General features: G+C 47.4%; 7 protein-coding genes across 11 annotated transcripts; 5 read left to right on the forward strand and 2 right to left on the reverse strand.

The window, feature by feature from the left end:
• The first annotated feature begins 4606 nt into the window (after positions 1-4606).
• Positions 4607-6150, forward strand: LOC120672844 (GDSL esterase/lipase At5g45910-like). The gene is made up of 5 exons (XM_039953453.1): positions 4607-4877; positions 4990-5247; positions 5325-5473; positions 5565-5844; positions 5954-6150. Exons 1-5 carry the CDS (start codon positions 4607-4609, stop codon positions 6148-6150), a joined length of 1155 nt encoding a protein of 384 aa, XP_039809387.1.
• A 760-nt stretch (positions 6151-6910) lies between these two features.
• LOC120672845 (GDSL esterase/lipase At5g45910-like) lies at positions 6911-8542 on the reverse strand. Its single transcript, XM_039953454.1, has 4 exons — positions 8474-8542; positions 7923-8309; positions 7459-7744; positions 6911-7370 (listed from the first exon to the last, which is right to left on the reverse strand). The coding sequence occupies exons 1-4, from the start codon at positions 8540-8542 to the stop codon at positions 7102-7104; spliced, it is 1011 nt and encodes a 336-aa protein (XP_039809388.1). The 3' UTR covers positions 6911-7101.
• Positions 8543-9043: 501 nt separating this feature from the next.
• LOC120674094 (G-type lectin S-receptor-like serine/threonine-protein kinase At2g19130) lies at positions 9044-12234 on the reverse strand. 2 transcript variants are annotated; one of them, XM_039955204.1, is made up of 2 exons: positions 11837-12234; positions 9044-11152 (listed from the first exon to the last, which is right to left on the reverse strand). In XM_039955204.1, exon 2 carries the CDS (start codon positions 10962-10964, stop codon positions 9231-9233), a length of 1734 nt encoding a protein of 577 aa, XP_039811138.1. In that variant the 5' UTR covers positions 10965-11152; positions 11837-12234; the 3' UTR covers positions 9044-9230. The 2 variants fall into 2 exon arrangements, with proteins under 2 accessions (XP_039811138.1, XP_039811139.1); XM_039955205.1 differs by having other exon boundaries at positions 9077-10221.
• Positions 12235-12287: 53 nt separating this feature from the next.
• On the forward strand, positions 12288-16018 carry LOC120674095. 4 transcript variants are annotated; one of them, XM_039955206.1, is made up of 4 exons: positions 12288-12512; positions 13232-13265; positions 13341-15011; positions 15367-16018. In XM_039955206.1, coding segments are annotated over exons 2-4 (2079 nt in total). In that variant the 5' UTR covers positions 12288-12512; positions 13232-13264; the 3' UTR covers positions 15774-16018. The 4 variants fall into 4 exon arrangements, with proteins under 4 accessions (XP_039811140.1, XP_039811144.1, XP_039811142.1 ...); XM_039955210.1 differs by having other exon boundaries at positions 12337-12514; positions 13229-13265; positions 15367-16016; XM_039955208.1 differs by lacking the exon at positions 12288-12512 and adding an exon at positions 12532-13094 and having other exon boundaries at positions 15367-16016.
• A 234-nt stretch (positions 16019-16252) lies between these two features.
• LOC120674097 lies at positions 16253-17102 on the forward strand. The gene has a single exon (XM_039955212.1). It carries the CDS (start codon positions 16521-16523, stop codon positions 16773-16775), a length of 255 nt encoding a protein of 84 aa, XP_039811146.1. The 5' UTR covers positions 16253-16520; the 3' UTR covers positions 16776-17102.
• A 287-nt stretch (positions 17103-17389) lies between these two features.
• On the forward strand, positions 17390-20405 carry LOC120674096 (V-type proton ATPase subunit E-like). Its single transcript, XM_039955211.1, has 6 exons — positions 17390-17647; positions 18378-18478; positions 18653-18809; positions 19329-19525; positions 19902-20001; positions 20116-20405. The coding sequence occupies exons 1-6, from the start codon at positions 17546-17548 to the stop codon at positions 20149-20151; spliced, it is 693 nt and encodes a 230-aa protein (XP_039811145.1). The 5' UTR covers positions 17390-17545; the 3' UTR covers positions 20152-20405.
• Positions 20406-21576: 1171 nt separating this feature from the next.
• LOC120674093 lies at positions 21577-25807 on the forward strand. Its single transcript, XM_039955203.1, has 3 exons — positions 21577-23711; positions 23844-24035; positions 25089-25807. Exons 1-3 carry the CDS (start codon positions 21646-21648, stop codon positions 25675-25677), a joined length of 2847 nt encoding a protein of 948 aa, XP_039811137.1. The 5' UTR covers positions 21577-21645; the 3' UTR covers positions 25678-25807.
• Positions 25808-26750: the final 943 nt, after the last annotated feature.

Raw genomic sequence — 26750 nt, forward strand, 5'->3', positions numbered from 1 at the left:
ACACTCGTATTTAATATATGTTTAGTTGAACTATTTGTTTGTGAATTGGTATTCTTATCTCTTCTGTCATAGATGAATATGATGACATATATCATGGGTAGCATTTTTATATAAATAATATTAATAACATATTAGTAATGATAGAAATAGTAATTTAGAATTTTATATTGGTGCACTTTAATATATTGTTATAATTGTATAATTTAGATTCAGATTTATGAGTAATTTAACTTGTAATAATAATGATATAATGCAAATTTAGGAGAGTATTTGTATTATTTTTATAATGGCATAGGTGGGTAATTTACACAAAGATTAGGGAGTTACTTTAGATTTTTATTACAATGGCATATGTGGGTAATTTAGATACATGTTTAGGGGTTTACTTTAGTTTATTATCATAATGACAGAGGTGGGTAATTTAATAGAAAATAACAGATCCGATGATTATTATAAATAGAGTTGTTGGATTGATGGTTGGATGTTTCTGATTTTTGTGAGAATTTATAGGATTTTTCTATTTTTTCAGAGTGTCTACCTAGAATCCTAGGTGGCTTCATGTGGAGGATCCAAAGGAGCTTCCAATTAGTAAGGTAATGACTTCTCTACACCAAGCCGTATTCTTGTTGGTTGGAACGGCCGCGTGCAACCACCGCTAGCCTAACCACCGCCCGTCCACCACCCCACAAAGCATTTACCACCCAACAAAATGATTAATCGCTGCATAAAAAAACATTTAATCGCGCCCACCCACACATGCTCCCCTATTCCCCTCCCCAGACTCGGCAGATCCGCCGCCACCGCCACCCTATGGACCAGTGCCCCTTGTCATCGCGGCGCGTCCAGTGCCAGGCGCTCGACCCGTTCTCCCGGAGGTGGCTTCTGCTGCCACCAGTGCCAGGCGCCCGGCGGCGCCATGCCCGGCTCGTTCGCGGTGGTCGGGCTCCCACGGCGCGGTGAGATCTACGTGATTGGGGGTGTGGAGGAGGGCGGCGACCAAGCCGTGCGGAGCGTGGCGGTGTACAGAGCCGCACGGAACGGGTGGGAGGCGGCGGCGGCGATGCGGATGCCCGCGGGGGCCGGGGAGGTGGGCAGGCGCGTGGTGGCGGCCGGGGAGGACGGCGAGGTGGAGGTGTTCGACCCGGAGGCCGGGCGGTGCCTCCTGGCCGCGCGGTGGTGGCGCGATACGGCGCCGCGTCGACGGGCGGGAAGCTATACATCACCGAAGGGGCGGCCGATTCGTGGCGCGAGATGGCGCGCGCGGTGCACAGGAGGGGTTGGACGGGTTCGTGCGCCATCGCCGGCGGGCGGATGTACATCGTGGCGGAGTACGGGTAGTGGCTCCTGAAGCGGTACGATGAGGCCCAGGACGAATGGTGGACGGTGGCCGGCGGCGGGGTGCCCCCGCGCTCCGCCTCACGCTCGACGCCGGGGGGAGGGGGCGCTCCCCTGATGATGAAGCACTGCCCCCACCTCCTCACGCGCTCCCCAGCTGTCTCCAAGCTCGGTCTCAAGTGCTCCAGATCCACAGCCACTACGTCGGCAAGGTGAGGCCTCCTATGCTCCTCCTCCTCTATCTCCCCTCACCCGTCATCGTCGTCGTCGTCCTCCTCCTCCTACTATGGTTTCTATGGTGTCTCCACTCTTATTCGTAGGCAACTTATACTAAATTAACAAGCAAATTATTCAGTTCGGTTTAGCATTTTTGTACTTTGCAATAGGTATTTTTGTCTAATAGTAGAAGCATTTTTAGTACTTTCCTATAGGCAATTATATCAATTACTAGAAGCATTTTAGTACTTTCCAGTTGGCAAATACATTAAATACTAGAAGCATTTTCAGAACATTCCAGTATGCAATTATATCAAAAACTAGAAAACATTTTTCCTTTTGCTGAAAATGTACCACCAGCAGCAAAAACACACCACATAGACAAGGAGTAGCAGATTAGCATCAAGCAGACTAGCTCATGCCCAAGCAATTTTTGTACATACAGCAAAAGTGAGATGGTGGATGTGCCCCCAAAATTTCGCTCAGATCTTTTCTCGCTGGAACCATGAACCCAAGACAATTGCTTCCAGGAAAACATCTTGTAAATTCCTTTTTTCTAATATTTTTGCATATGTACCGTTAGTTGTGTTGCCCCTATTCTCACAATATCTTTGATGTTCATCGTATCTGGCTGAGCAATCTTGCTTCTTGTCGCAGTCATCTTGTCATGCGGCGGCAGGGCTGGGGAATCCGGTAGTTTTTTACTTGTTCGTTCCCCTTGTCAAGAGGCAATGGCGGAGACTTCTGGGCAAATTAGCAGGGGAGGAAACGGGGACGTAGGGGAGGCGGGACCGGGGAGGGGGCCGGATGCGGGAGGGAGGAAGTTATCTTGGGTTCATATTGTTAGTATACTATATATTCAGTTTATATGATAGTCTAGCATTTTTTTAGAAGTTGATAGCTTGGTAGTATAGCACTTTTAGCAGCAGTTTATCTTTACAAGCTGTTCTAAATTTCCCCCCCAAATGTTTATAGGGATTGAGAAAATGCTTTTTTAGGAAATATCATGCATAGCATGAGTAGCTAAAGCAGTATACCATTTGAAACGGAGGGTGGAGCGGTGGACATAGGACTCGCACATGATGCAAGTCAGCATCATATTCACCAATCGTATTTTTTCACTAGTTTACCCTTGTCAACTGTGACAGTACTTCAAAGCTACTATTGTTTTTTGTTTGCTTTAGTTTAGGCACATTGTTATTCTTGGTTAGGAAAAGTATTATTCTCACCTAGGCAAAACAATGTACTTAGGCAAATTATTACTATTAGCCAGGCAAAGTTTCCAGCATCAACCACTAAACCTACTTGTATACCCACTGCTTCCTAAGAAAAGGCTTCAGCCTCAAAGGCACCTGGATTTCTAAGAAAAAAGTTCCAGCTTCTGAGAAATGCTCCCTCTTTGATATTGTTCTGCTCGATTGGGATTGTCTTCATTTTGATGTAGTTTCTCTTTCTCTGCTTCATGATGATAGGGATAACATGAGCTCACCACATCTTCTTTGATTGGGTCGGTACAGCAGTGGCGGGCTGGCGGCGGTAGCAGTTGTTTTGCCACTGCACCAACAGCAGCAGCGTTTGTGATCAGCATGGGCAGGTAAGCTGCTCAGCAATCTAGCAAGGTTTCGGATGTAATTTTCATAATATAGTGATGCAACTGCTGGTTACATTGTTTAATCATGGTTGCTTGCTTTTGGCCTAGTTGTTTAGTTTATCCAGTAGATTGAATTTTAGCTCATGTGCTTTTTATTCATCTCATTTGACCTGGCAATTAGCTTTTACTGGTATTTTTCTGTAGATGCAGGGAGCTGCATTTTGACTTTGTTTAGAGCAGTTGAACAACAATGAATATCTTTCTATTCCATTTTTCTTTAGACGACAACTTGGCTCTAAATTAGGCAATAATATAGGAGGAAATATGCAATCATGCTATTTTATATAGGTGGTACTATTGGTTCCCAACAAAATTATTCTATAGAGGCAATAATAATGGTTTCCAATAAGCAATAATGTTGTTCTATCTAGGCATAACAGTACACTTCATCAAACAATTTTGTTTGAAAACCTCATAATTCATTTTCTTATTGGTTTCCTTCATTAAATAGTTGACATAGAACTACCAGCAATGTTAAGAAAACACTTCAGCCTACTAATTAGGATTTTTTTGACCTCCATTACTTACATAGTTAAATGTTCTCTAATTTTTGTTTTTTTTGTCATTACATTGCAGGTTACCAGAGTATTGAACATGAATGCATATTTGAAGGCACTTTGGGTAATTAGAAGCAAATATATTTAGCAGTTGGAGAGTACATTTGAATACATTGAAGTATTGATTCAGATAGTTCTGCAATGAAAAATTGTAGGCACATAAATAGACAACGTTGCAGCTGAATTGCTTGGGTGATGCCTGATTAATGCTTTTATGTTGATTCTGAATTGCTTGGGTGAAAAAATATCAAATTTGCTAGATAGTGAATTGATTTATGTTTATGATGTGCCGATGCTTCTGGGCAATTTAGAGCACGCAAGGGGATGAGAAAATGGGTGCCTAAAGGTTTTTCTGCTTTGGGGATCCGTGCAACCAAAGTTGGTTGACGCCAAAAGCAAAGGAAGTGTGGAAGCGAGAAAAGAGGATGCATGCAGTTTTGTTTTCTTTCCAAAAATAGTGTGGCCCTACAGAAGGATGTTTTTACGGTTGGCCGTAAATTAGCCGCCTCCAATTAGTAATAGAAAAATTTACTACTTCAAATATGTGATCAAATGCTTCAAAAAGTTTACACGTAAAGAATTAAACAAGGCAAGTGATATTTACTCCACTATCTAGGAGCCATACTATAAATAGCAGGCTTGAAAAAGGTTCAATTGGTATCTTCTTTCCGGGATCGCGATACGGCTGCCATGCATGCACCGTTCCAAGTCATCTTCGCGTTGTGCCGCCGGCCGGAGCGCTCGCAGCTCCAGATCAAGAAGCAGTGACACTGACACCTCACACGCGCTCCCGGCCAGCTCGATCGGGTCTTCGTCCATCTGCCGCGGGCGGAGGAAGATGACGCCGATGAGGTCCCTGCAGCGTGCCGCCGTCGTGCTCGTCCTCCTCTCGCCGTGGGAGCCCACGCCGGCATTGGCCGCCTCCTCCCCCGGTGCCCGGCGGCGCTACGAGTCCATCTTCAGCCTCGGCGACTCCTTCACCGACACCGGCAACAACCCCGCCGTGTTCGCCTGGTACTCCATCCCCGACCCCGTCACGCGGCCGCCCTACGGCAGCACCTTCTTCGGCCGCCCCACCGGCCGCAACTGCGACGGCCGCCTCATCATCGACTTCATCGGTAACCATGCGCCGCCGCTCAATCCGCAATGCCACACAAATGATGAGTCATTTGTAGATATCGAACTGATGGGTTTGGAGTGTGTACGACGACTACGTGTGTGTGTGTGCAGCCGAAGCCCTCGGGCTGCCGTACGTCCCGCCCTACCTGGGCCCGCCGTTCGGCTCCCCGCCGGCGAGCAGCGGCGGCAGCTTCCGGCGAGGCGCGAGCCTCGCCGTCGGCGGCGCCACCGCGCTGGACGCCGCGTTCTTCCGCTCTCGGGGCATCCTTCCCGCCCCCAGCAAGTTCCCTCTGAACGCCAGCCTGAGCGTGCAGCTGGACTGGTTCGAGTCGCACCTGAAGCCCTCCCTGTGCCGCACGACCACCCAAGGTACGTGTGTACACGTACGCGTACGACGCAGCAACGATTGGATCGCAAGTGACCGAGCGTGTGCGTGCATGCAGCAGAGTGCGAGGAGTTGTTGGGCAGATCCCTCTTCTTCGTGGGCGAGTTCGGGGTCAACGACTACCTCTTCGCCTTGGGGAAAATGAGCCTTCAGGGCATCAGGTCCGTGGTCGTGCCGTCCATCGTGCAGACCATCCGTCAGGCCATCGAGGTACTTGCTTGTTCAGAAATCTGCTAGCTGACCTTTGATACAATTGATTAGTAGATCGATTGAGGCCATCTAGCTAATCCGGAGCATGCAGAGGCTGATCATCACGCACGGCGCCAAGGCTGTGGTGGTTCCTGGCGTCATCCCGCTGGGGTGCTCGCCGCCGGTTCTCTTCCTGTTCCCGGAGCCGGACCCGGCGGAGTACGACGCCAAGACCGGCTGCATGCCGAGGCACAACGAGCTAGGGCGGCACCACAACGCGGCGCTGCAGGAGTCGCTCAAGGAGCTCCGCGCCAAGCACCACGGCGTCAGCATCGTGTACGCCGATTTCTTCGGCCCCGTCATGGACATGGTCGAGTCGCCTCGCAAGCTTGGTCAGTGTGCCTGCTCGTAGCACACTATCTTCCTCGTCCCAATCGCAGATCGACTACTGTATCTGGTGTTGGAGCCTGTTGACAGACACTGATGATGATGGTGATGCAGGGTTCAGAGAAGACGTTCTCTCGGTGTGTTGCGGCGGGGGGCATGGGAAGTACAACTACAACATCAGCGTCCCTTGCGGCGACGCGAACGCGAGCACGTGCAGCCGCCCGTCTGCCTCCCTCTACTGGGACGGCGTCCATTTCACGGAGGCGGCTAACCGCCACATCTCCAGAAGCTGGCTGAGCAGCATCAGCTAACACGATGACAAAACTAATTAATACTATTGGTCACAAAGTTCTGTGACATGTTTTTGAACTGTTTTCGAGCAGTGAAAATTTTGTATCTTTTGTTTAGTTCTAGTAGCGAAAATTCAACTTTAGGGTCAAGCTAGCTAGCAAGCCCGTGGACGAAAATTCATATTTCTGCATGAATTTTCTACGACTCTATGCTGACCCCACCAAACACATTCCAGTTTATTTAGCGTCCGTTGACGCCATTCTGCCCGTTCATTGTCACCGTCGCCAAGATGAGCAGGCGCTTGCCGTGCGCCACAATTCAATTTCAAAGATTTTTCGCGTCGCTGCAAGGGACACTGATGTTGTAAAATGTATTGAAACATTCTGATGGGCCACTTCAGGGCCGGATGAAATGAAAATTCAGATGGGGATTCTCTCCCCTCCCGGTGACCTAAAAAAAAAAAGATTTTACAGCTGCATCTAAACGAGGCCGCCTTTACTGTGCTATATTGAGAGTCCGTATACAGTTATTTTGCTCTAATCAGCTTTGGTGAAATGAGGATATGCTAGCACCTAGCATTTGTTGAGCGGAGCCAAATTTGGATGGACCAAATAAAAGCCAAGCTCGTTTCGGGCAGAATGTCCACCCAAGCCCAGTCCAATAACCTAACAGGCAGCTAAGTCGTCGAGCCAGGGCCAGGTTTTGTTTCACTGCCAGTTTTTAAACACGGAACAATTTGAAGAGTTCATTTTTTTTCTTGAAAAAAGAAACGTTTCTCCATCACAAGCATTGCCTCAATCCCTCAACTTTCCATATTGTCGTCCCAGACTTAGATCTGGTGACTCAATCAAAGCAACAAGCCAAGGGGCACCAATGCAGCCATGAACTTCCTTACATTCGGAGTCACTCTCTATCACTCGCCATTCATGCCTTAGCTTTATGCTTTCGGTTGCTTTCAACGCTCGTTAATTTTAGCACGGGAACTCCAAGGTTGCAGTTGGAGCCGTCGTCCCGTTGGTACCAGCACCGGCACTGCTTCCCGCCGGCGACTCTATGCTGTTCAGCCAGCCGGCGGCGATGTACCGGTAGGCGGCCTCCGTCAGGTGGACGCCGTCCCAGAACAGCCGGGCAGATGGATCCCTGCACCTGATCGCCCCCGGATCGCCGCAGAAAACCTTCTTGTTGTAGTTGAACCTCCCCGGGCCTCCACAGCAGAGTGTAAGAACATCGTCTTCGAACCCTGCAACAACCACGCCATACGTTTAATCTCTGCAAGGTCAAGGGTCGCATCAAGTTTCTGGGCATGCAGGACTGGGACCAGTACTGACCGAACTTAGCCGGCGACGTGACCATCTCGATGACGGGTCCGAAGAAGTCGGCGTAGACGACGGTGACGGCGCCGGCCGGGTGCTGCTTGGCCTGGAGCTCGCGCAGGGCGTCCTGGAGCAGCGCGTTGTGGTGGGCGGCGAGGTCGTTGATCGCTTCCAGGCAGCCCGTCCGGGGGTCGTAGCCTGCTGGGTCGGGGTCGGCGAACGTGACGAGCACCGGCGGCGCGCACCCCACCGGGATCACGCCGGGGACCACCAGCGTCGTCGCCCCGTGCCGGATCAGCCTCTGTTACGAGCGTACCCAGACAGCTGATCACCATCAGCATTGCTTCGTTTGATCCCATCCTCTGACAGATCAATGCTTCTACTTGTCGATCGTTGGCGTCCTTGCAGACGGGTTCATGGTTGATGGAGCGCGTACCTCGACAGCCATGGAGATGGTCCTGACGACGCCCGGAACGAACGATCTGACTTAAGTCAACGCTCTTGGCGGCCAAGGAGAGGAGGTAGTCGTTGGCCCCGAGGAAGTCGATGGGGAGGCGGCCGTCGCAGTTGCGGCCGGTGGGGCGGCCGAAGAAGGTGGAGCCGTAGGGCGCGCGCATGACGGGGTTGGCGATGGAGCGCCAGCCGAAGACGACGGGGCCGTTGCCGGTGTCCGCGTACGAGTCGCCGAGGCTGAAGCGGGTGGAGAGGTCGACGCCAGGACCGGGCCCGGCGACGAGACCAGAACGAGGAGAAGCGAGACGGCGCACACCAAGAGGCGGAGCTTGGCCATGTCGTCGCTCCCGCTCCGCTGCACGCACCGATTGTACTGGACTGGACTGGACGTGTGTTGGCAGCGGCACTCCTGCCTGCTCCAGCCATCGGTTTTGGCTACGACCTGAGAATCAATGGACTTCCCTATCACATTGCCCTGTTCGTCCCTGTCTTGGTGCAGCGTCCACATCTCGCTGTGGATGGAAACACTGGCAGGCGGCTGGAGGGTTCACGCGAGGATGCACTGGGTGTTGCCAACACGTGAAAGCATGATGCCACTTCCGTGTTCCGCGTCTCCACGCAATTTCAAAGGTAACCCCAACGCCATTGCGGTTCGGGGGAACTGTCTGGACGCCACCGAACGCGATCACCGGGTGTCGAGCACCTTGCTTTGCTTTCGTTCAGCCGCCCCCGTGCACCACCGTCCCACGTCCACGTCGGAGGTTGCCTGCGCTGCGGAGCAGACAGGTGACAGGCGATGTTCGATGTATGATGAGTTGGGCCGTGTTCTCATAATTAGAGACATTTGCCCTGTGGCCTATTGGGATTATTAAAGCCAAAACAGTTACAGGAGACACTAAAAAGAGTCTCAGGCAGAACAAGAAAACGAGCAGAAGGGGGGAAACAAAGAAACCGAAAGGAGGCAGTAAAAAAACCAGAGTCACTATTGGGCCGTATTTCAAAAACGCCCACGTTACGTGGAAAAATCCTTGGGATCCTCGCGCTTCACTGCACTGCATGTCTGCATCTACGGATACTTGCAAAATCTTAGAACAAGTCATCTACTTCTTCTGGTTCAGATTACCCAGATTCACTTAGCACATACATACTTAAGATGCAGAACACAAAATACACAAAGTTTTCTCTACAGGTCTAAGGAGATGAACTCAGAGACCCTCAACACAAAAGCATAGACTCTACACATCGCTCAATACTGCAGTACACAATGTTTCATGGAGTTCAGAAACAACAGAGAAGAAAGGGATCACATCGATCGGACTAACAAACAGGAGGCTTCAGAAACTGCCCAAATCTGCAGAGGTGGAATCCGTTATGCCAATATACTTTTGCAGTAACCACGGGACAGGAGGGACTTCGACGTCCATGACACCTTCTAGCATGCGAACAACTTGCCCCATCACCGGCCTGTGATCTTCAGCATCCTGAATGCACCAGCAGGCGACTCTGCAGGCTCTGTTCACCTGCTCTGCATCAGCATTGCCCTCCAGGCCACCATCCAGCAGGCACATGACATTATCTCCTTCGTTCAACTTAACTGCAGCATAGGTTGGAAAGTAAGTATACTTCCCCTCCTTAATTTTCTCTGAATTCCTTCGCCCTGATATGATCTCAAGAAGCACCATCCCATAGCTGTAGACATCAGCCTTATGTGTGATTGGTACCCCTGAGATCCACTCCGGTGCAAGGTATCCGATGGTGCCTCGCATTGTTGTCAGTGCCCTGCTGAAGTCTCGACCAAGAAGCTTTGCCATGCCAAAATCGGCAATCTTAGGACAGACTTCTGCATCAAGAAGCACATTATCCGGCTTTATGTCACAGTGTAAAATACAATCCTTGCATCCCTCATGCAGATAAGCCAGGCCGCGTGCGACTCCAAGTGCAATCGAGTACCGCAGCTCCCAGCTTAACTTAGAGGAACCCTTGGAAAACAGGTAGTCGCTCAAAGAACCATTTGCCATATATTCATACACCAGGAACCTTCTGCTACCTTCAGCGCAAAACCCAAGCAGACGAACAATATTGATGTGCTGAATCATACCTATGGTCTGCACCTCTGCTTGAAATTGTTTCTCTTCCTGTCTGAGGCCTTTTAGCTTCTTGACAGCCACCACAGCACAACCTGGCAACGTTGCTCTGAAGACACAACCAAACCCTCCTTCTCCGAGTTTTTCAGAGAAACCTTTAGTTGAGTCCTTTATTTGAACAAACGAGAAGATCATGAGACTTCCATCACCATTCACCCTTCTTGTCTCAAATAGCTTTCTTCTGCATCGCCACAAAAAAATCAGACCAATAGCAATGAGGGCTAACGCACCAATCACTGATACAAAAACCACTTTTTTCTTGAAAGAAAACAGAGAAGAAGCTCTAGAACATGCTTGTTGCTCCGTTGCTATACGTATGTACATACGATCACCGTTTGAACCAGAGTCAAGCACTACTGTATTCCACAGCTCCCCGAACCAATGTAAGCAACTTTTATTGTAAGCAAAGGCGGTACAAGCACAGTTCCTTAAGCAAGACGATTCACACCGACTCATGGTTGTAGTTTCTGACACCAAAGCATCCCGAGGATATCTGTGGATGCCATCTATTGGATAAAATACCTTTTCTGGTTGTGCAGCAGTGCTTTCACCATTAAGATGAACCTCTCTTGGACAACCTACAGCAGTCCATCCTTCCATGAACGGTGTATCAAAACCAGCGGGACATTTGCAGGAGCCAGACATTGTGCAGAGGCTGTATGGTCCACAGTATGAATCAAGGTCGCATACAGTTTCTGGAGCAGACCATAAAGTAGAGTTGCATTCCCCTCGTTTAGTCAATCTAACTACCCCAGAACTATCTAACTGTATGTATGTACGCATGTCATTGAATGTTAGCCCATAGTCTCCATCTTCACGAATGTCCATCCATCTAGGAAAAGTACTGGCAAATATCAATTCACCATCACGTTGAATGGTAAAACCTCGCCTTCTAGTTGTATCCAATGCCAGAGCATAATGCATAAACGGAACGCCAAACCAATTAGAAAAACTAATAAGGGTGACTTTTTCATTGGTGATTGTATTTAATCCCAGGCTTCCTCCCAGTAGTATATTCAATTGGTATGGTTCATCAAAACTCTGCCAAATCACAATGGAACTGTTCACTTGGTCTCTTACTATGCCATCCTCTGAGAATGAGAGATTATAATCTGGGGAATAACGTTCCTGATTAGCAGGTTGCCAAAAAGGTAAATAATCACGATCACATCCTGATGAGTTAGCAAACCAGATACCCAAACCACAGTACGGACCATATGGAGAAGGGCACTTGTAACCCAACATGAAAACACCGTTTTTCGACACTAGGCTCTGGTAACCATTCAGGAATTGTCCTGGAAGAAGGGTGTCTATTGCATACGTGAATTTGCAGCAAGGATATGTAATGCTGAGTAGGGAGGGAATCACAAAAACAAAAGAAGATGGGAACAAGAACCTCCAATTCCTTGCCTTCTCCATTCCTGGAGACACTTCTTGCCAGCTAATGCATGTGCTGAATCCCTCCTGAATAAATCGATGTATGCAAGGAAAGGAAAGGCTCTGCTTTTAAGAGGCAAGAGTGCCCATAGTCAAATTGTCATTGACTAGTTTTTTAGGTCAAGCATGGTAGGCACTTGACAGTGGCATTTGGGTTATATTCTATCATGAGGCGATCCCAACTCACAAGTCTTATTGGCCCATGATAAATTGAGATCCATGCTTATATTTTACTACTCCCATCATTGCATACATACAAAGAGTCCATGCTATATTGGTTCGCAGTCAACATCAGTTTCGCACTGACTGAGTCAAACAAATACTAGTACACACGACTGACGTGAAGAGACCGGCAGTACCTGTTGCCTTGTCGACGCCGGCTGAGTTGTTATCAAGTCAACGACTTGGCCCCAGAACGCGCCCTCGCGACGAGTCTACGAGGCATTTTATCGAACACCATGCGCTCGTCCAGCTAGATTGCCTCGTCTTCCCCTTCCTCCTGATCTGATCCCACGATCTGGTGAGCAGGTCTTCCCCTTCCTCCTGATCTGATCCCACGATCGGGTGAGCAAGGAAGTAGGAGGAGGCGAGCAGCAGAGGATGCGAGGAACTAGCCGACGAGTCGACGACGATTAATGAAAAGCAGCTCTCTTTTCTCTCTGTTTTGCACGCGGGCCGAACGCTCCCTCCCATTGTCGGGCCGGCCTAACGAGGCCCAGCGTTAGGTAGGGCCCGCCTCACGAAATCTTTCCCCTCAAATCTTTTTTCCACACGAGACAAAGACTTCTCTCTCGCTCGCAGTTGCAGAGGGGTCAAGCAAAGCCACCATCATCTCTCGTGTCATCTCGCGCAAGCGCCCACATCTCCTCCTCCCACGACTCCGCTCGCAGCGGCGGCGGCCACCACCCACCGAAGCTTGGCGATAAATCGGGGAGAAGAGAAGAAGAAATATTCCGTCCCCTCCCCTCGTCCCCCGAAATAAACTCTCGGGCCGGGAGCGCGGAGGCGGAGCAGCGCACCTCAGTGGGGACTCAGGTCAGCACCTCCTCTCTCTCTCCTCCCGCGATTTCTAGAGCTCCAAACCTTCCAGATCTCGCGCTGTTCCGGCAGCTCGACTGCTTCTCGCGAACTATTAGAGGGGTAATAGCTTGTGCGATCCAGTGGATCATTCATGGGGTTCAGATCGGATGCTTAGCACAGCTGGGCTGAGGCTTTTCGTGCTCGTCGCGATTGGGAGCAGGAACTCGGGCGCTATTTGGGGGAGGAAGCTGGGTTGATTTCAAACGAATGGGGACGAGTCAATCGGCGCGCTCTTTCGCTGTTCCGCAGGGCCGACTTGCGGGGTACGGACTTATGATTAGTTCGGGAGCAGAAGCGGAGCCTCATTTCTGAAGTTATCTACTTTTATCTCCCACTTTACTAAGGTTGCCAAATGCTCTGGTGCTGTACAATAACCCCAACCCACTAGTATCGAGAACATGAACCAAACGCTCAAAGCATGATATGTTGATATGCTGCTACCAAGACGGTTCATGAGCTCAGCAATGAATCTAACTGGCAATGGAGTAGAGATCTCAATGGAGTACAGTAACACTTTGATATGCTGCTACCAACACGGTTCATGAGCTCAGCTTTCCCTATTTCTTTACCTTTGGCTTCAGTTCCGAATTAAACATCATTCAATTAGATGCTCGCATTTCATCATAAGCAGCATTTTCTATTTTAGGAAATTAATACATTTCTTTTATTTCCAGGTATCAGCTTCAAGTCCTGCTGCTGCACCATAAAGTAATTTCCCTGCACCGATTGCACCATCTTTAACTCTGCATTTCTGTTCTGCTTATTCACCGTCTACCCATCCAGTGCGCGAGAGAGATGCCTGCTGGGAGTACTGCGACAAGCTGGATGGGAACAAAGTCCGTTGCAGGTTCTGCCACAAGGTTCTCAATGGTGGCATCAGCCGGCTCAAGTTCCATCTGTCTCAAATTCCCAGCAAAGGGGTTAACCCTTGCACCAAGGTGAAGGAAGACGTCATTGAGAAGGTGAAGGCTATCATATCGGCAAAGGAAGAGTACAAGGAGTTCCAGCTTCTCAAGAGGCAGCGGGTAGCGGAATTGTCGGTACCCCCGAAACGAACACAGGAGGTTCTGGCTCAATCTACTTCTCCAGGGCTGGCAAACTCTCCAGCTGCTGCTCTTGCTGCTGAACAGAGTCACCTTCTTGCTCTGGAAGTGTCGACTCCGGTACCAAAACTATCCGGTGCTGCTAACAAGTCACGCGCTGCTTCAGAATTGGAGGCTGAACGATGCATAGCTGAGTTCTTTTTCGAGAATAAGTTGGACTATAGTATAGCAGACTCAGTTTCATACCAGCATATGCTGGAGGTACTTGGTGGTGTGGGGTTCCGAGGGCCGTCAGCAGAGGTTCTGAAGGACAAGTGGTTGCACAAGCTCAAGTCAGAGATTTTGCAGAAAACTAAAGAGATTGAAAAGGATTGGGTGACAACAGGTTGCACTATATTGGCTGATTCATGGACTGATAACAAATTGAAAGCCTTAATCAACTTTTCTGTGTCGTCTCCTCTAGGGACATTCTTCCTCAAAACAGTGGATGCCTCTCCACACTTCAAAACTCACAGAGGGTTGTACGATCTCTTTGATGAGGTGATTCGAGAAGTAGGCCCAGAGAATGTTGTTCAGATAATTGCTGACAGGAATATAAACTACGGCAGCATAGATAAGCTAATCATGCAAAACTACAACAGCATCTTTTGGTCCCCATGTGCATCTTTCTGCATTAACTCAATGTTGGATGACTTCTCCAAGATTGATTGGGTGAACCAATGCATTTGCCAAGCACAAACCATAACACGATTTATCTACAACAATAAGTGGGTTCTTGATTTTATGAGAAAGTCCATGGCAGGGCAAGAGCTTGTCTGCTCAGGGATTACAAAGTCTGTATCAGATTTTCTCACATTGAAATCCTTGTTGAGGCACAGGTCAAAGCTGAAGCAAATGTTTCATTGCGCTGAATATTCATCTTCTTCATATGCAAGTAGGTCCATTCCTTGTGTTGAGATACTCAATGATGATGAGCTTTGGAGAGCAGTTGAAGAGATAGCTGCTGTTTCTGAACCTTTGTTGAGGGTCATGAGGGATGTTTCAGGAGGCAAAGCTGCCATTGGTTACATATATGAGTCTATGACAAAGGTGACAGACTCTATTAGAACATACTACATAATGGACGAAGGCAAATGTAAGTCGTTTCTGGACATAGTGGAGCAAAAATGGCAAGCAGAGCTGCATTCACCTCTTCATTCAGCAGCCGCTTATCTGAACCCAAGCATCCAGTATAATCCAGAAGTAAAATTTTTCACTTTTATCAAGGAGGAGTTCTACCATGTTCTTGATAAGGTGCTTACAACGCCTGACCTAAGGCAAGATATTACTTCTCAATTGCATGCTTTCCGCAAGGCGCAAGGGATGTTCGGTTCTAACATTGCTAAAGAAGCCCGTAACAATACCTCCCCAGGTATGCGTCATGGCTTATGTCAACTACATTGTTCTAATATTCCCGAATGAACAGCTATCTTTCTAGTATTCTTGAATTGCTTTTTGTGCATTCACGTACGCATTCTAGTAAGCTTATTCTGGGGCATCCTGTCTATTACTGGCTATTTATGTCAATATTATGTCACATGTTGTTAATTTGTGGTGCTGCATTTTGAGATATTAGGACAATCCGTTAGCGTATTTTTTGTTGGAGCTGATGATTATATACCTTTGATGCACTTATCTGGATTGAAGATATTTCAGAGGCAACTTATCATCTTTTAGGGACTCCCACATCTGTTTTCTCAATTTAATTTGACGACTCTTGTGCTCAGGGATGTGGTGGGAACAATACGGCGATTCAGCACCATCACTGCAACGAGCCGCTGTCAGGATAACCAGCCAGGTTTGCAGCACCTTGACGTTCCAAAGAGACTGGGATATAATCCTTCAGAACCACTCTGAAAAGCGCAACAAGCTGGACAAGGAGGCTTTGGCCGATCAAGCCTACGTGCACTACAATCTCACGCTCCATTCCGAGCCAAAGACGAGGAAGAAGTTGGATGGGGACCCAATCGCACTGGATGGAATTGACATGACGTCGCCATGGGTGGACTCTGACGGCCCAATCCTCACCCAGTGGCTCGATAGGTTCCCGTCCGCCTTGGATGGTGGAGACTTGAACACTAGGCAGTTTGCTGGATCCATCTTTGGCCCCGGCGATAATCTGTTCGGCTTGTAATATATTCTCAGTTCCAGGTCTAACACAGCGTGACTTTTGTTTCTGTTGTACAAGTGCTCATGTATGTAGCCATGTAGGTCTTCTGTAGTTCAATCTCTGCTAGGATAGAGGCATAGATGTCAAGGTAAGAATTACATGTTACCCTTATTCAGTCAACGAGAGAAGTGCCTGTTACTCATACTTAGTCCCCATTAACATGAGAACCTAGGGTATGGAGACTGAATCTGAAAATATGTTAGAATCCATTTCTTGTGCAGTGTATAGGCGATCACAGAAAAATATGCGTTTTGAGGGTGTTATTAGCATCTTGAATGTGATAACCATTTTTCCATCACAGGAAATACATCTTGAAGGTGATCATCATTTTAAATTTTACCTGATGAGCACAGCTGCCACATGGGAGCGATTCTACAGGATAGCCTGGGAAAGAGGATAACGTAAGCCAACCAAAATGATGAAAGAAGAGGAAAAAAAAAAGAGAGGAGAAGATAATCGTCTTTGTCAACATGTGCTCATCGCTATCAGAGCACTAACCCCGTGAAGAAATGTTCACCCACTTCGATCTTATCCGTTTCTCTCCAGAAAATATAGAAGACAACCCCATCGCCATCTGCAAAGTAATATAAACTGCAAACCAAGTTACTGTGAGAAGGCATCAGCTAGAGAAAGCAAACTGCAGAGTAGCACACGTACAGCAAAAAGCCCAGCCAGTTTCCAGCGCAACGTGATTCCAGGGGAGATCCGGAGATGGAGGGGAAGAGCCGGCTGCCGGAGGTGACCATCGACCCGGCGGCGGGCGTTGGCGCTGTCGTCGACGCGGGGAAGGCAGCGGGCAAGGAGCCCATCAGCCCGGGCACGCCGTCCTCGGTGGACGCCGGCCGCCGCAGCGGCAAGGAGGGGCGCGCGGAGGACGGCGTCCCCCTGCCTGGGTGGAAGCTCGACGCCCTCTGCCAGGAGTCCTGCCCGTCGCCGGCCATGAGGGCGCGCTTCCCCTACTTCTGAAAGCCGCCCGCGCGCTCGCCGCCGGTGATGGCGCTCGCTGCAGGCCTGCATGGTGTTCCTGGGCGTCGTCTCCTTGATATGATTTTCTTTTTGTGCATGTACATATGAATCCATCGATCTTGGAGCTTTTCGTGTGTCTTGTCAGTGCTCAGATTGCACAAATGATGGACCATCAGTCGGTTGCATGATTGTATATGATAATAATCTGAAACAATCCCAAGCACACTGCTGTATCCTACAGTAGATGAATGTATTTCCCATAACTCATGTACAATTACTTCCTTGTAGTAAGCCTTTCCATTCATGGATGGATAGTGTACGTGTATACTGAGTATTTCTTTTTTTTTAGAGGATATACCGGGTATTTCTTTCTTAGGCAATACTATATTGCCATGGAAAGGTAAAAAGGCTATTTTTCTTTGGGCTGAAATGTGTGAGGAAGCCCAGCCCGTGTTACACCGAGGCTTTTCCTGAGCCAGTTGAGGTCCAGCTCGTGTACGCGTGCGTATAGGCAGCGTATCTCACACAAACACCAGAATACGAAGCGCCCTCTCAAAAAAAAAGAAAAAGAAATACAAAGCGGATACAGAGGAAATTCTTCTACGCGGGGGTCCGCGACGGCCGCGTCATAGAAACGAATCGCCACGACGTCACCACCTGCACATCCCAGAGATCAAACAAAACCCACCGCCGCGGCGACTCCGCCTCCCACCGACCCGGCGACCACCGGAGCACGCACCAGCAGCGGGAGGGCGCAGGGAGTTCTCAAGATGGAGGGCGTGGACGTGTCGCGGCAGCTTAAGCAGATGACGGACTTCATCCTCCAGGAGGCCGTCGAGAAGGCCGTCGAGATCGAGGCCGCAGCCGCCGAGGTATCCCCGCCCCACCCCTCATCCGTGCATTGTCTTCTAGAGGATTTTAAGGGCCGGATCTCGTAAGCGATCGGCGAGATCCGGATCGCGGCAGGTTCAGTTCTGGTACAGCGTGCTGGGATCGCGCAATGCTGTTCGCTTTTTTTTCCCCGGCTTATTTCGATTTGTTTTGGCTTATTTCTTCTCACATGATACTATTAAATCAGCCGAAATCTGCCGGCTTTTAAATCAGCCGAACAGCCCCAATGGGGGTTTGTGCAGGGTCAAGCTGAGATTCGGGGCTTAGAAGTTGTCATTCGGATTTACTTCCGTAGCGGTTCGATTTTGCAGTGGTGGGATATTGTGCTAGTACTGCTGGAATCAATGCCACTGCGTTTGTTACCAACTGCGACACTGTGTTTGTTGCCAGTTCTCTAGTATGAAATACAAATATGTTAAATATTTTAGCTACTTCCCAGTGGTACTGCTATCTGAGACAACCACATGTACTGCATTTAGCTGAACTAATTTTTACCAGGTTTATCATGTAATGCAAATTCGGAGAATAAAAAAGGTGAACTAGCCTGTTCGCTTCCATCAGATTTCGTGCCCATTGCCATTGGACAACCATGACACTTTTGTCACAGGAAAACACGAACCGAGTGATGCCATGATTTGATGTCTGTTCCTTTTAATCTGAAATCTGCAACTTTTTCTATAAAGCGAACTTATGTGAATGACAACTACTCAGGAATTCCAAATTGAAAAATTGCATTTGGTGGAAGCTGAAAAGAAGAAGATCAGGCAGGAATTTGATCGCAAAGAGAAGCAAGTTGGTATCAAGAAGAAAATGTAATACTTCTTGTTATTTTGTGTGCCTTATTTTTTATTACCTATTTAACACTTTGTAAATTAATCAACTAATTGTTACAGGTCATTTTGAATAATTTCACTCTTTGGCATCATATTTCAATATATTTTTTTTAAAAACTATTCACTGATCTTGTCATGTGTTATTCTATGCAGTGACTACTCAATGCAGCTCAATGCTTCCCGAATTAAAGTTCTTCAAGCTCAGGATGACTTAGTAACAAATATGATGGAATCAGCAAGGAAAGAGCTACTGTACATCAGCCGAGATCACCAAACCTACAAGAAACTTCTGAAGATACTTATTGTTCAGGTTAGCAGGACTTAATTTGCTTTCTTTTATGCGAAATATGAAGCACGAACTTGGTGCAGCTGCAGCGTTGCTCATTTCAACAGCACACATAGAGAACAAATGCGGTCCAAAAAGAAACACACACAAAAAAAGAATATTTGAGTTGTGCTGTCTATTCCATTTTCAGGCCATTTAGTCTGGTAGGGTTCTCATTGCTGGAATTAACACCAATCCTACTGCCATGTTAATTTTTCTGATGATATAAAATGATTCAGTTTTCTTTGAAAATCCTTGAACTAATTTTGTTCCTAACCCTGAAGAATAATGTGCCTAAATTACAAGTAATATTCAAGTCATAATTTTTAAAAGAATATTGTAATCTTTTTATTAGACTTGTAAAGTAGTTGCAGCGGTTGATGCTCAATTTGGTATATCTATCCAACGTACATGAGTAGAGTTCATTTGCACTAACATCTAGTTCCATTTCTCCAGTAATTTGAGCATTAGTTAATGCCTTAATGCAAAATTTTCTCTGAACAGAGTTTGCTGCGTCTGAAAGAGCCAGCTGTGCTTCTCCGCTGCAGAAAAGAGGATCTTGAGCTTGTTGATTCAGTTTTGGAGTCGGCAAGGAATGAGTATGCAGAAAAAGCAAATGTATATCCTCCTGAGATAGTGGTAGACCGTCATGTCTATCTGCCATCTGCTCCCAGTCATTATCAGGCACCTGGTCCCTCCTGGTAAGGCCTGCAATCTCCTTTGATGATACCTACTGCATGTTACTAAATTAGTTTATTTTACTGCTATCTGAAGCTTCTGTCCTAACTCCTAAATGGGGCATTTGCCATTTCCCTTGTCAGATGATTGAATCTGTTGTATGGTGGCTTCATTGCTTCTCAGTTCTCACGCTCTTCTCCCAGTATTGCCTGGTTTTTTTTATTATAGAATCACAGCAATTGCACTAGGGGTAATAGTGTACCTTTGTAATCATATTTGAGTAATCCCTCCTCTAAAGGCTGGAATAAGTATACAGGATCTGTTCGACGTCAATCTAATCATGTTTAATGAATGTTAAGGTTGGCATCTCAGTCCTCACGGTTATACCTTTCAATGTAGCTCTGGCGGAGTTGTGCTAGCTTCCCGAGATGGAAAGATCGTCTGTGAAAACACACTGGATGCTAGACTACAGGTGGTTTTTAGAAAGAAGCTGCCCGAGGTAAGTAACACTTCTCTTTTTTCCCCCATTTCCTTCGGCCTTTTGATTTCAGAAGTGATTCTGTTCAGTTTACCTCTTTGGTCTGATGACAACCTTTCTTTGGCACATGTACAGATCCGTCAAAGCCTTTTCGGGCAGGTAGCTGTGTAACCAATCCTTGAAAGAAGAATGCGGCACAGTACTCTTTGTGGTACCCTGATGATGTCCAGGAGCATGCTTTGGCAGCTCAATTGTGATTTAACAAACTGTTTGATCTCAACTATTATTATTTTTGTTATGGAGGCGTTGTCATCAGATTCCAAACCGTCCAATCCTGCACCAAAATAAATAAGAGAATAAAACTGTGTTCATATTTGTGACGATCTTTTCTTAAAATAATAAGGTGGACGTCTTTCATGCTTTCCCATTGGAGATGATCCCGTTGGCTGTCATTTATTTGCTTTTGTCGAAGAGATAGTGAATTAGTGATCCTGGTTTTCTGACCTTAGAACACTAAGGGGGCGTTTGGTTGGTGAAAAAGTTTGAGTTTGGATACTGTAGCACATTTTGTTGTTATTTGATAATTAATGTTCAATCATGAATTAATTAGGTTTAAAAGATTCTTCTCATCCTAATCAGTTAAACTGTGCAATTAGTTATTTTTTCAACTGCATTTAATATTCCATGCATCTGTCAGAAGATTCGATGTGACGGGTACTGTAGGAAATTTTTTGGGAACTAAACGCCCCGGCTGTGTTTAAATTTCAAAATTTTACACCCAAAAACATCACATTGAATGTTTGGACACATAGAGTATTAAATAAAATCTATTTATAAAACTTTTTGCATGGATGAATCGAATGTTTGGACACATAGAGTATTAAATAAAATCTATTTATAAAACTTTTTGCATGGATGAGTTGTAAATCGCGAGATGAATCTAATGAACTTACTTAATCTATGATTTGTAACAGTGATGCTACAGTAATCACCCATTGATTATGAATTAATTAGGCTCATTAGATTCGTCTTGTGATTTACAACTCATCCATACAAAAAATTTATAAATAGATTTCATTTAAAACTCCAAATTAGTAAGATTCATTTCAAAAATATTGGCAAAATGAACTAAACACGGCATAAGTGTCCGAGAATTGTATAACATTTTAATTGTTTTCCTGTGAAATCCATTCACTCTAACTTAAAGAAAAAAAACTCTGGGAAACTTGCATCCAAAATGTGAATGCTACGATTAGCTGGGCTTGGATCACATTTTGAATGCTACGATTGATCCAACAGTTTTTTATCTTCAAGCGTCCAGATCACATAATGATCCCGAAAAATGCCCGGTCAATGTTCAGAGCTCACATTTGATGTCTGAATCTGAACAAAATTTTCCGGTAACGTGATTTGCACTCACACGATCCTCGCCGCCTTTCGTTCGTGGCTGCTGCGGCACCGTTCTCCCACCGGGAGTGAGCCAGTTTCTGCCTCGCTGGGCCGCGGCACTTCTCCGCCGGCTCGCTCGACCTTCCCGCCAAAAGTTTGGAAATCCCCCTCCTCCCTTGCCCGAAAAAAAAAATTTAGAAAAGCATAACCCCACACGCAGATCTACCCAGCCATTCTGCTCCGGCTCCCCTCTTGCCGCCGGCATCCAGTTCACCCATGACGGCCGGCGCTGGCGAGCCCCGCCGTGTCGTCCTCCTCCTCGATCTGGACCCCCTCCTTCCGTCCCCAGGCTCTAGGGCCGCCGCGGCCGCCTCGTCCTACCTCGCCGCCGTCCTGCCCGCCGCCACCTCCCTCCTCGCCGCCACCCCGTCCCAGGCCTCCCTCTCCGCGGGGCGCCTCTTTTTCTCCTCGCTCTCCCCAATCATCTCCTCCTCTCTCCTCCCCAGGCCCCTCCCCGCCGCCCCGGCCCCGCTCTCCTTCGACCTCCACCCGGCCACCCTCGCCGCCCTCGCTCCGCTCCGCCGCCTGGCCCTCCGGCCCCCCACGCACCCGCGCGTCCCCTCCTCTTCATCCATCGCCAAGTCACTCCTCCAGCTCGAGCACGACTACTCCTGGGACTCCGACCCCCTTCACGCCCGCCGCCGCGCCTTCGATCCGCCGCCCAATTTGGTGGTCCTCTTCACGGCCGCCGCCGAATTCGACGAATTCGGGTGCGACGCCGGCTACGTAGAGAAATTTCGCAAGGTTTTTGGCCCTGTGAGGGACCGCCTTTCGGCGAATGGCCTACATGTGTGCTGGGTCGCCGTCGCTTCCGCCTGCGAGGGGATCCGGAGGGCGGTCACCAAGTTGGGTTGGTGGTTCACGACCGCCGATGCGGTCGCCTTGGGGTCGGCGGTCGCACCGCCGGCGCTCGTGTGGGGTGGTGTTGGACTTGGCGTTGCAGAAGTTGGACAGCGAGGGGATGTGATATTGGAGATCGCCGATGTCGAGGGGAAGCCGCTGCTCTGCAAGGGCTGTGAGGTCGAGGTGGTTGGTTCCGCACCGTGGCAGGCCAGCGGCAATGGCGTTTCCAGGATACATGTCAAGTCGGTGTGTGAAGTGGGGAATTCGGATCTGTTGATGGGTGGGAATGGTGATGCGACCATGGTGCGTGGGTTGCTACGAGATGGAGGCAAGGGTGACACTGAAGAAGCTGTAGACAGGGAGTTCTTTCCTCATCAGATTCTTGAATTGGTCCTTGGTGACGAGAAGGATCAGTTAGGGGTTGCCAAGCCAATTTGGCAGCTAATGCTGGTGTTCCTTAGTAGAAGGAACTATTGCGCAGTTGTCTCAGTTTCTGATGGAGATGGGAACTCTTTAGATGGTGTTCTTGTGCCTTTCTCGGTAAACTGTGCAGTACTTCATTTTGATAAGAATGGCAATGGTTTAGGCCAGGTTGCTGCAAAAGGCCCTGAAACAGCGGATAATTGTGTATCTGATGCTGCAAAGGTGCAGAGTGCGAGGAGGAAGAGAAGCAGACTGGTTAGTAAGCTACTTGAGGCCACCACCTGGAACACCTTCTGTGATGTGCTCCTGAAACATGTGGATGGCAGCATTCCTGTGGTGGACTTTGAAGAATTGTATTTCAGCAGGTATGGTGCCACATCCAAAAAATTGCGGTTTTTGAAATGTTGGATGAAACAAGTAAAACAGTCATACCTTAATACTCTACTGAGCCTACATACAGAAAGAGATAATTCTCTTCCCCCAAAGGATGATTCAGAAGCAAGAGTTCTGATTTCAGAAGGAGATGCTTCAGCTGGTCGTGTCAATTTCTCAGTGGATAATGCAGATAGCAACAAAGTGGACACACCATTGGATGAGTCAGATTGCAATAAAGTGGACATACCAGTGGATGAAACAGATTGCAGTGGAGTGGACAGACCAGTGGGTGAAGAGAGTTCAATGTTCACTTCTATGGAAGATTTAGAGGCATTTCTTGGGAGTGTCCCTCATAAGATTGAGCAAGCTCTTTGTTCTGAAGATGCTGATCTGGGGACTTTAGCTGAACGCTTGGTTGGCTTGTCTGTCCATGTGCTGTTGGTTAAGCATGGAAAGATTGCAGTGAGGTACTTTGAACGCGAGGAAGCAGAAGATGCTTCTGGCACAAAAATTACCTGTGAACTTTCCAATATTCTGTTGAGGAAACCGAAAGAACTCGTGTTGAAGTACAAAGGAAGTGATTCGGCATCTGTTGCATTGGAACAAAACACAAAACACAGTACATGTTACAAAATTCGAGAGTATCCTTTGTTTTAGTGCTCACTCTTTTCCTTCCATCTCTGTAATTATTTCATATGGTATATCATTTGCAATTCTATGTTCTCAATAAATTAATTTTTGTGGTTTCGTACACCTTAACAAGCATGAACCAGACACGAGCTGCAGATTTTGCTTAGAATGGAAATAATCAAATCTGAACTTGGATCTGCTATAGAGGAAGGTTCAAAACAGAAAATGATAAAAGAGATCTGCTCGCTTTTGCAGTTTATTGATATCAATCTCCAAGGGGATTCGTTTCAGTCTGACAGTATTCTTGAGTATGCTGAAAAGACCATAAAGTCCAGGTATGATTAATTTCTGTGCTTTCAACATCCCAATGTTGTTTACTAGAGACTATCTTTGTGAATGTTAGTGACTTTTAGTGTTGGAGTTCATGTAATTTTAATCATGCACGGTGCGCTGAAGGTTAAACTTGCTACCGATGCCAGGAGAGGCAATTTCATTTATTGCACTGCTGTATAGTCTAAAGAAAAGTCTAGTATCTGTAACTGCCATTTATTTGAAAGAAAAGTCTAGTATCAGGTCAAGCACAAATTCATTTTGTTGCACACTTTTGTAGTGCACATTCATATTTCGTAGTTCTTTATTTGCCAGAAGTAAGTTTTATGCTTTAAGGCAAAATAGTATCTGTAGTTCTGTCCTCTGCAACGGCAAGTATTTGGTCAAGCCAGATAAAAATACAAATTTAGTGAAGTCCAGACTTGTGATACTTCTCTTAATATTACACATTGATCTGGTTATATCTCTGGCATGCTTACGGGCTCAGCCGAATGCCATATATCTCTGTTTTGTAAAGCTAAAAACTGATTGTGTTGGTTGGGAATCAGGACTGCTTCAGTCTATAAGTTACTTTCACTTTTCTTGACTACAATTCTGACTTCATCCCTTCACTCTAGAGTCTAGATACATGTAAAAAAAGGAGATGGTGGCATCACACGTAACTGGATCTCATGTTTTGTGATTCTCTGAGGAGCGCCGCTGTATAGTAGTACTGACATCGGATTATTTGCTTGAATCAGGAAGTGGCATTCCAATATTTCAGTGGAAAACTGGAAATACAGTGTTGGTAATAAACTATTATTATAAATATGAATTGCTGGTCTGCATGATCATGGATACCGAAATGCACCTTTTAAACTTTTATTTCACCTTTCTTCTGAGTTTAGTATGTGTGCAAACAGATACAGAATTACATTCTAAATGTTATTCCTTAGAAAGAAGAAACAATTGGAAGCTGAACAACGCTTGTTTCTGATTGTTACATTACTTTACTAAAATGCTTTCCATTTTTAAAGATCGACTAGTAATATAAAGTGAAATCTCCAATGCTTTTTCAGGTACATCAGTTCCATGGAGGATGTGATCAAGAAGATCTACACACAGATGGAGTTCGATTTATTCGATGACGAGGACGAAGTCGACTGTTCAGATTCTATACCCAGCAGCAGCAACCAGGAATACGGCAGGGTCGACAGGGGCCGTAGCCACTGGAACATTGCCTACGCCAGCACAAGCGCCTCCGCGCTCCAGTTGGTGCAGCGGGACGCTCGGAGCAGCCGCCAGCACGACGACGAACGGCACGACAAGCTGATGGTGAGAGCCCAGGAGCGGAGGGATCGCCAGAGGCGGCTCTCCTCCTTCACGAGCTGGGTGCCCGACCTGCGCCGCGTCTGGGCGCTCAAGCACCCCGGGAAGGAGCCGTCCGTGACCGTGCCGCGGTCCAGGTCGTCGTCCAAGCGTAGGAAGCGGTGGCGGGCGGCCTGCACCGACGTGGTGTTCGAGACGCCGATGACCGCCAAGAGGCTGGAGAGCGGGTCGGAGTCCGACGGCGGCGAGGGGACTAGGACCGCCACGCTCGAGACGTTGTCCAATACCTTGTTTGACGACGAGGAGATTGAGACCGACGTGAGCTCGAGCAGCATGTAACTGAACCTGTTCGTTTGTTGTTCATCATTGCCATTGTATTTTTTTTGAAAGAAATCGTTGCCGTTGTATTGTTGATCGGTTTATACCTATATCGGTATATGATTCATTCCTAAGCATTGCAGTTCCTGAACCAATTGTTTAGTGCGGCCCTGAATGAAATGAAATGACCATGACCACTTTTGTTAGGCAAAAGGCAAACCCAGGGAGATGAAAGCGTAGCAGACCCTTATCCTTACGGCACATCTTGTTCTTGACTGAAAAGAAAGGAGCTTCAGAGGCCTTTGTTGCTTTGTAGAGACGAACAGGGACGCATAGGCACGTCGACAGGATTGAACGCTGGACATGGACGCAGGTCGGGGGAGGAAATGAAAGGAGGTGCCTGGCATGGTCGCATGGCGAGTGTCGGACGTGTGCGGGATCGATGGCTCACATCAACGTTCCGTCGTGCCTCGTGCCTGGATGTGCTCGACCGTGCAGGCGACCCTGCCCTGCTCGTGAGCAACGGGCACAGGCGACGGTACGTGCCGTGTCGCTTGCTGTGAGCAGAATTGTTTTGCTTGGCTACAAGATAACAGACACTATAGTATGTACGTCGTACGCACGGCGTGGTTAAGTTAACACTTTTTTTAGGATAAGTTAAGTTAACACTGACGGGATGTCCTGTAATATATCTACGCAAACGCGAGCTATCATTGGAATTTGGAAAGGACCAACCGAAATGTCCAAGGAAAATACGGACCCACACCGTACCGTTCCCTTACGACGACATGCTTGATGGTGAAGGATACACAGAAGATCTTGTCAATCACGGCACAAAAATCAAGCATTTAATTTCCAGACATGCAAATGGAGTACCTTAGGGATTCAAGTTGTTTCATTCAGCAAAAACTGTCAAAAAAAGAAAGATGCAACAAATTATTATCTCCTACCTCCTACTATATACATAGATCATCCATGATTCCTATTCCCTCCTTTGGGCAGAAAGATGATGAACAGAGAAGGAAACAGTATTGTTTTTTCAATCAATAATGACAAACTGTAAATGCTAGCTTGTCCTGATACAGAGGTACTAA

The sequence above is a fragment of the Panicum virgatum genome, chromosome 5N (genome assembly GCF_016808335.1).
Source record: "Panicum virgatum strain AP13 chromosome 5N, P.virgatum_v5, whole genome shotgun sequence".
NCBI lineage: Eukaryota > Viridiplantae > Streptophyta > Magnoliopsida > Poales > Poaceae > Panicum > Panicum virgatum.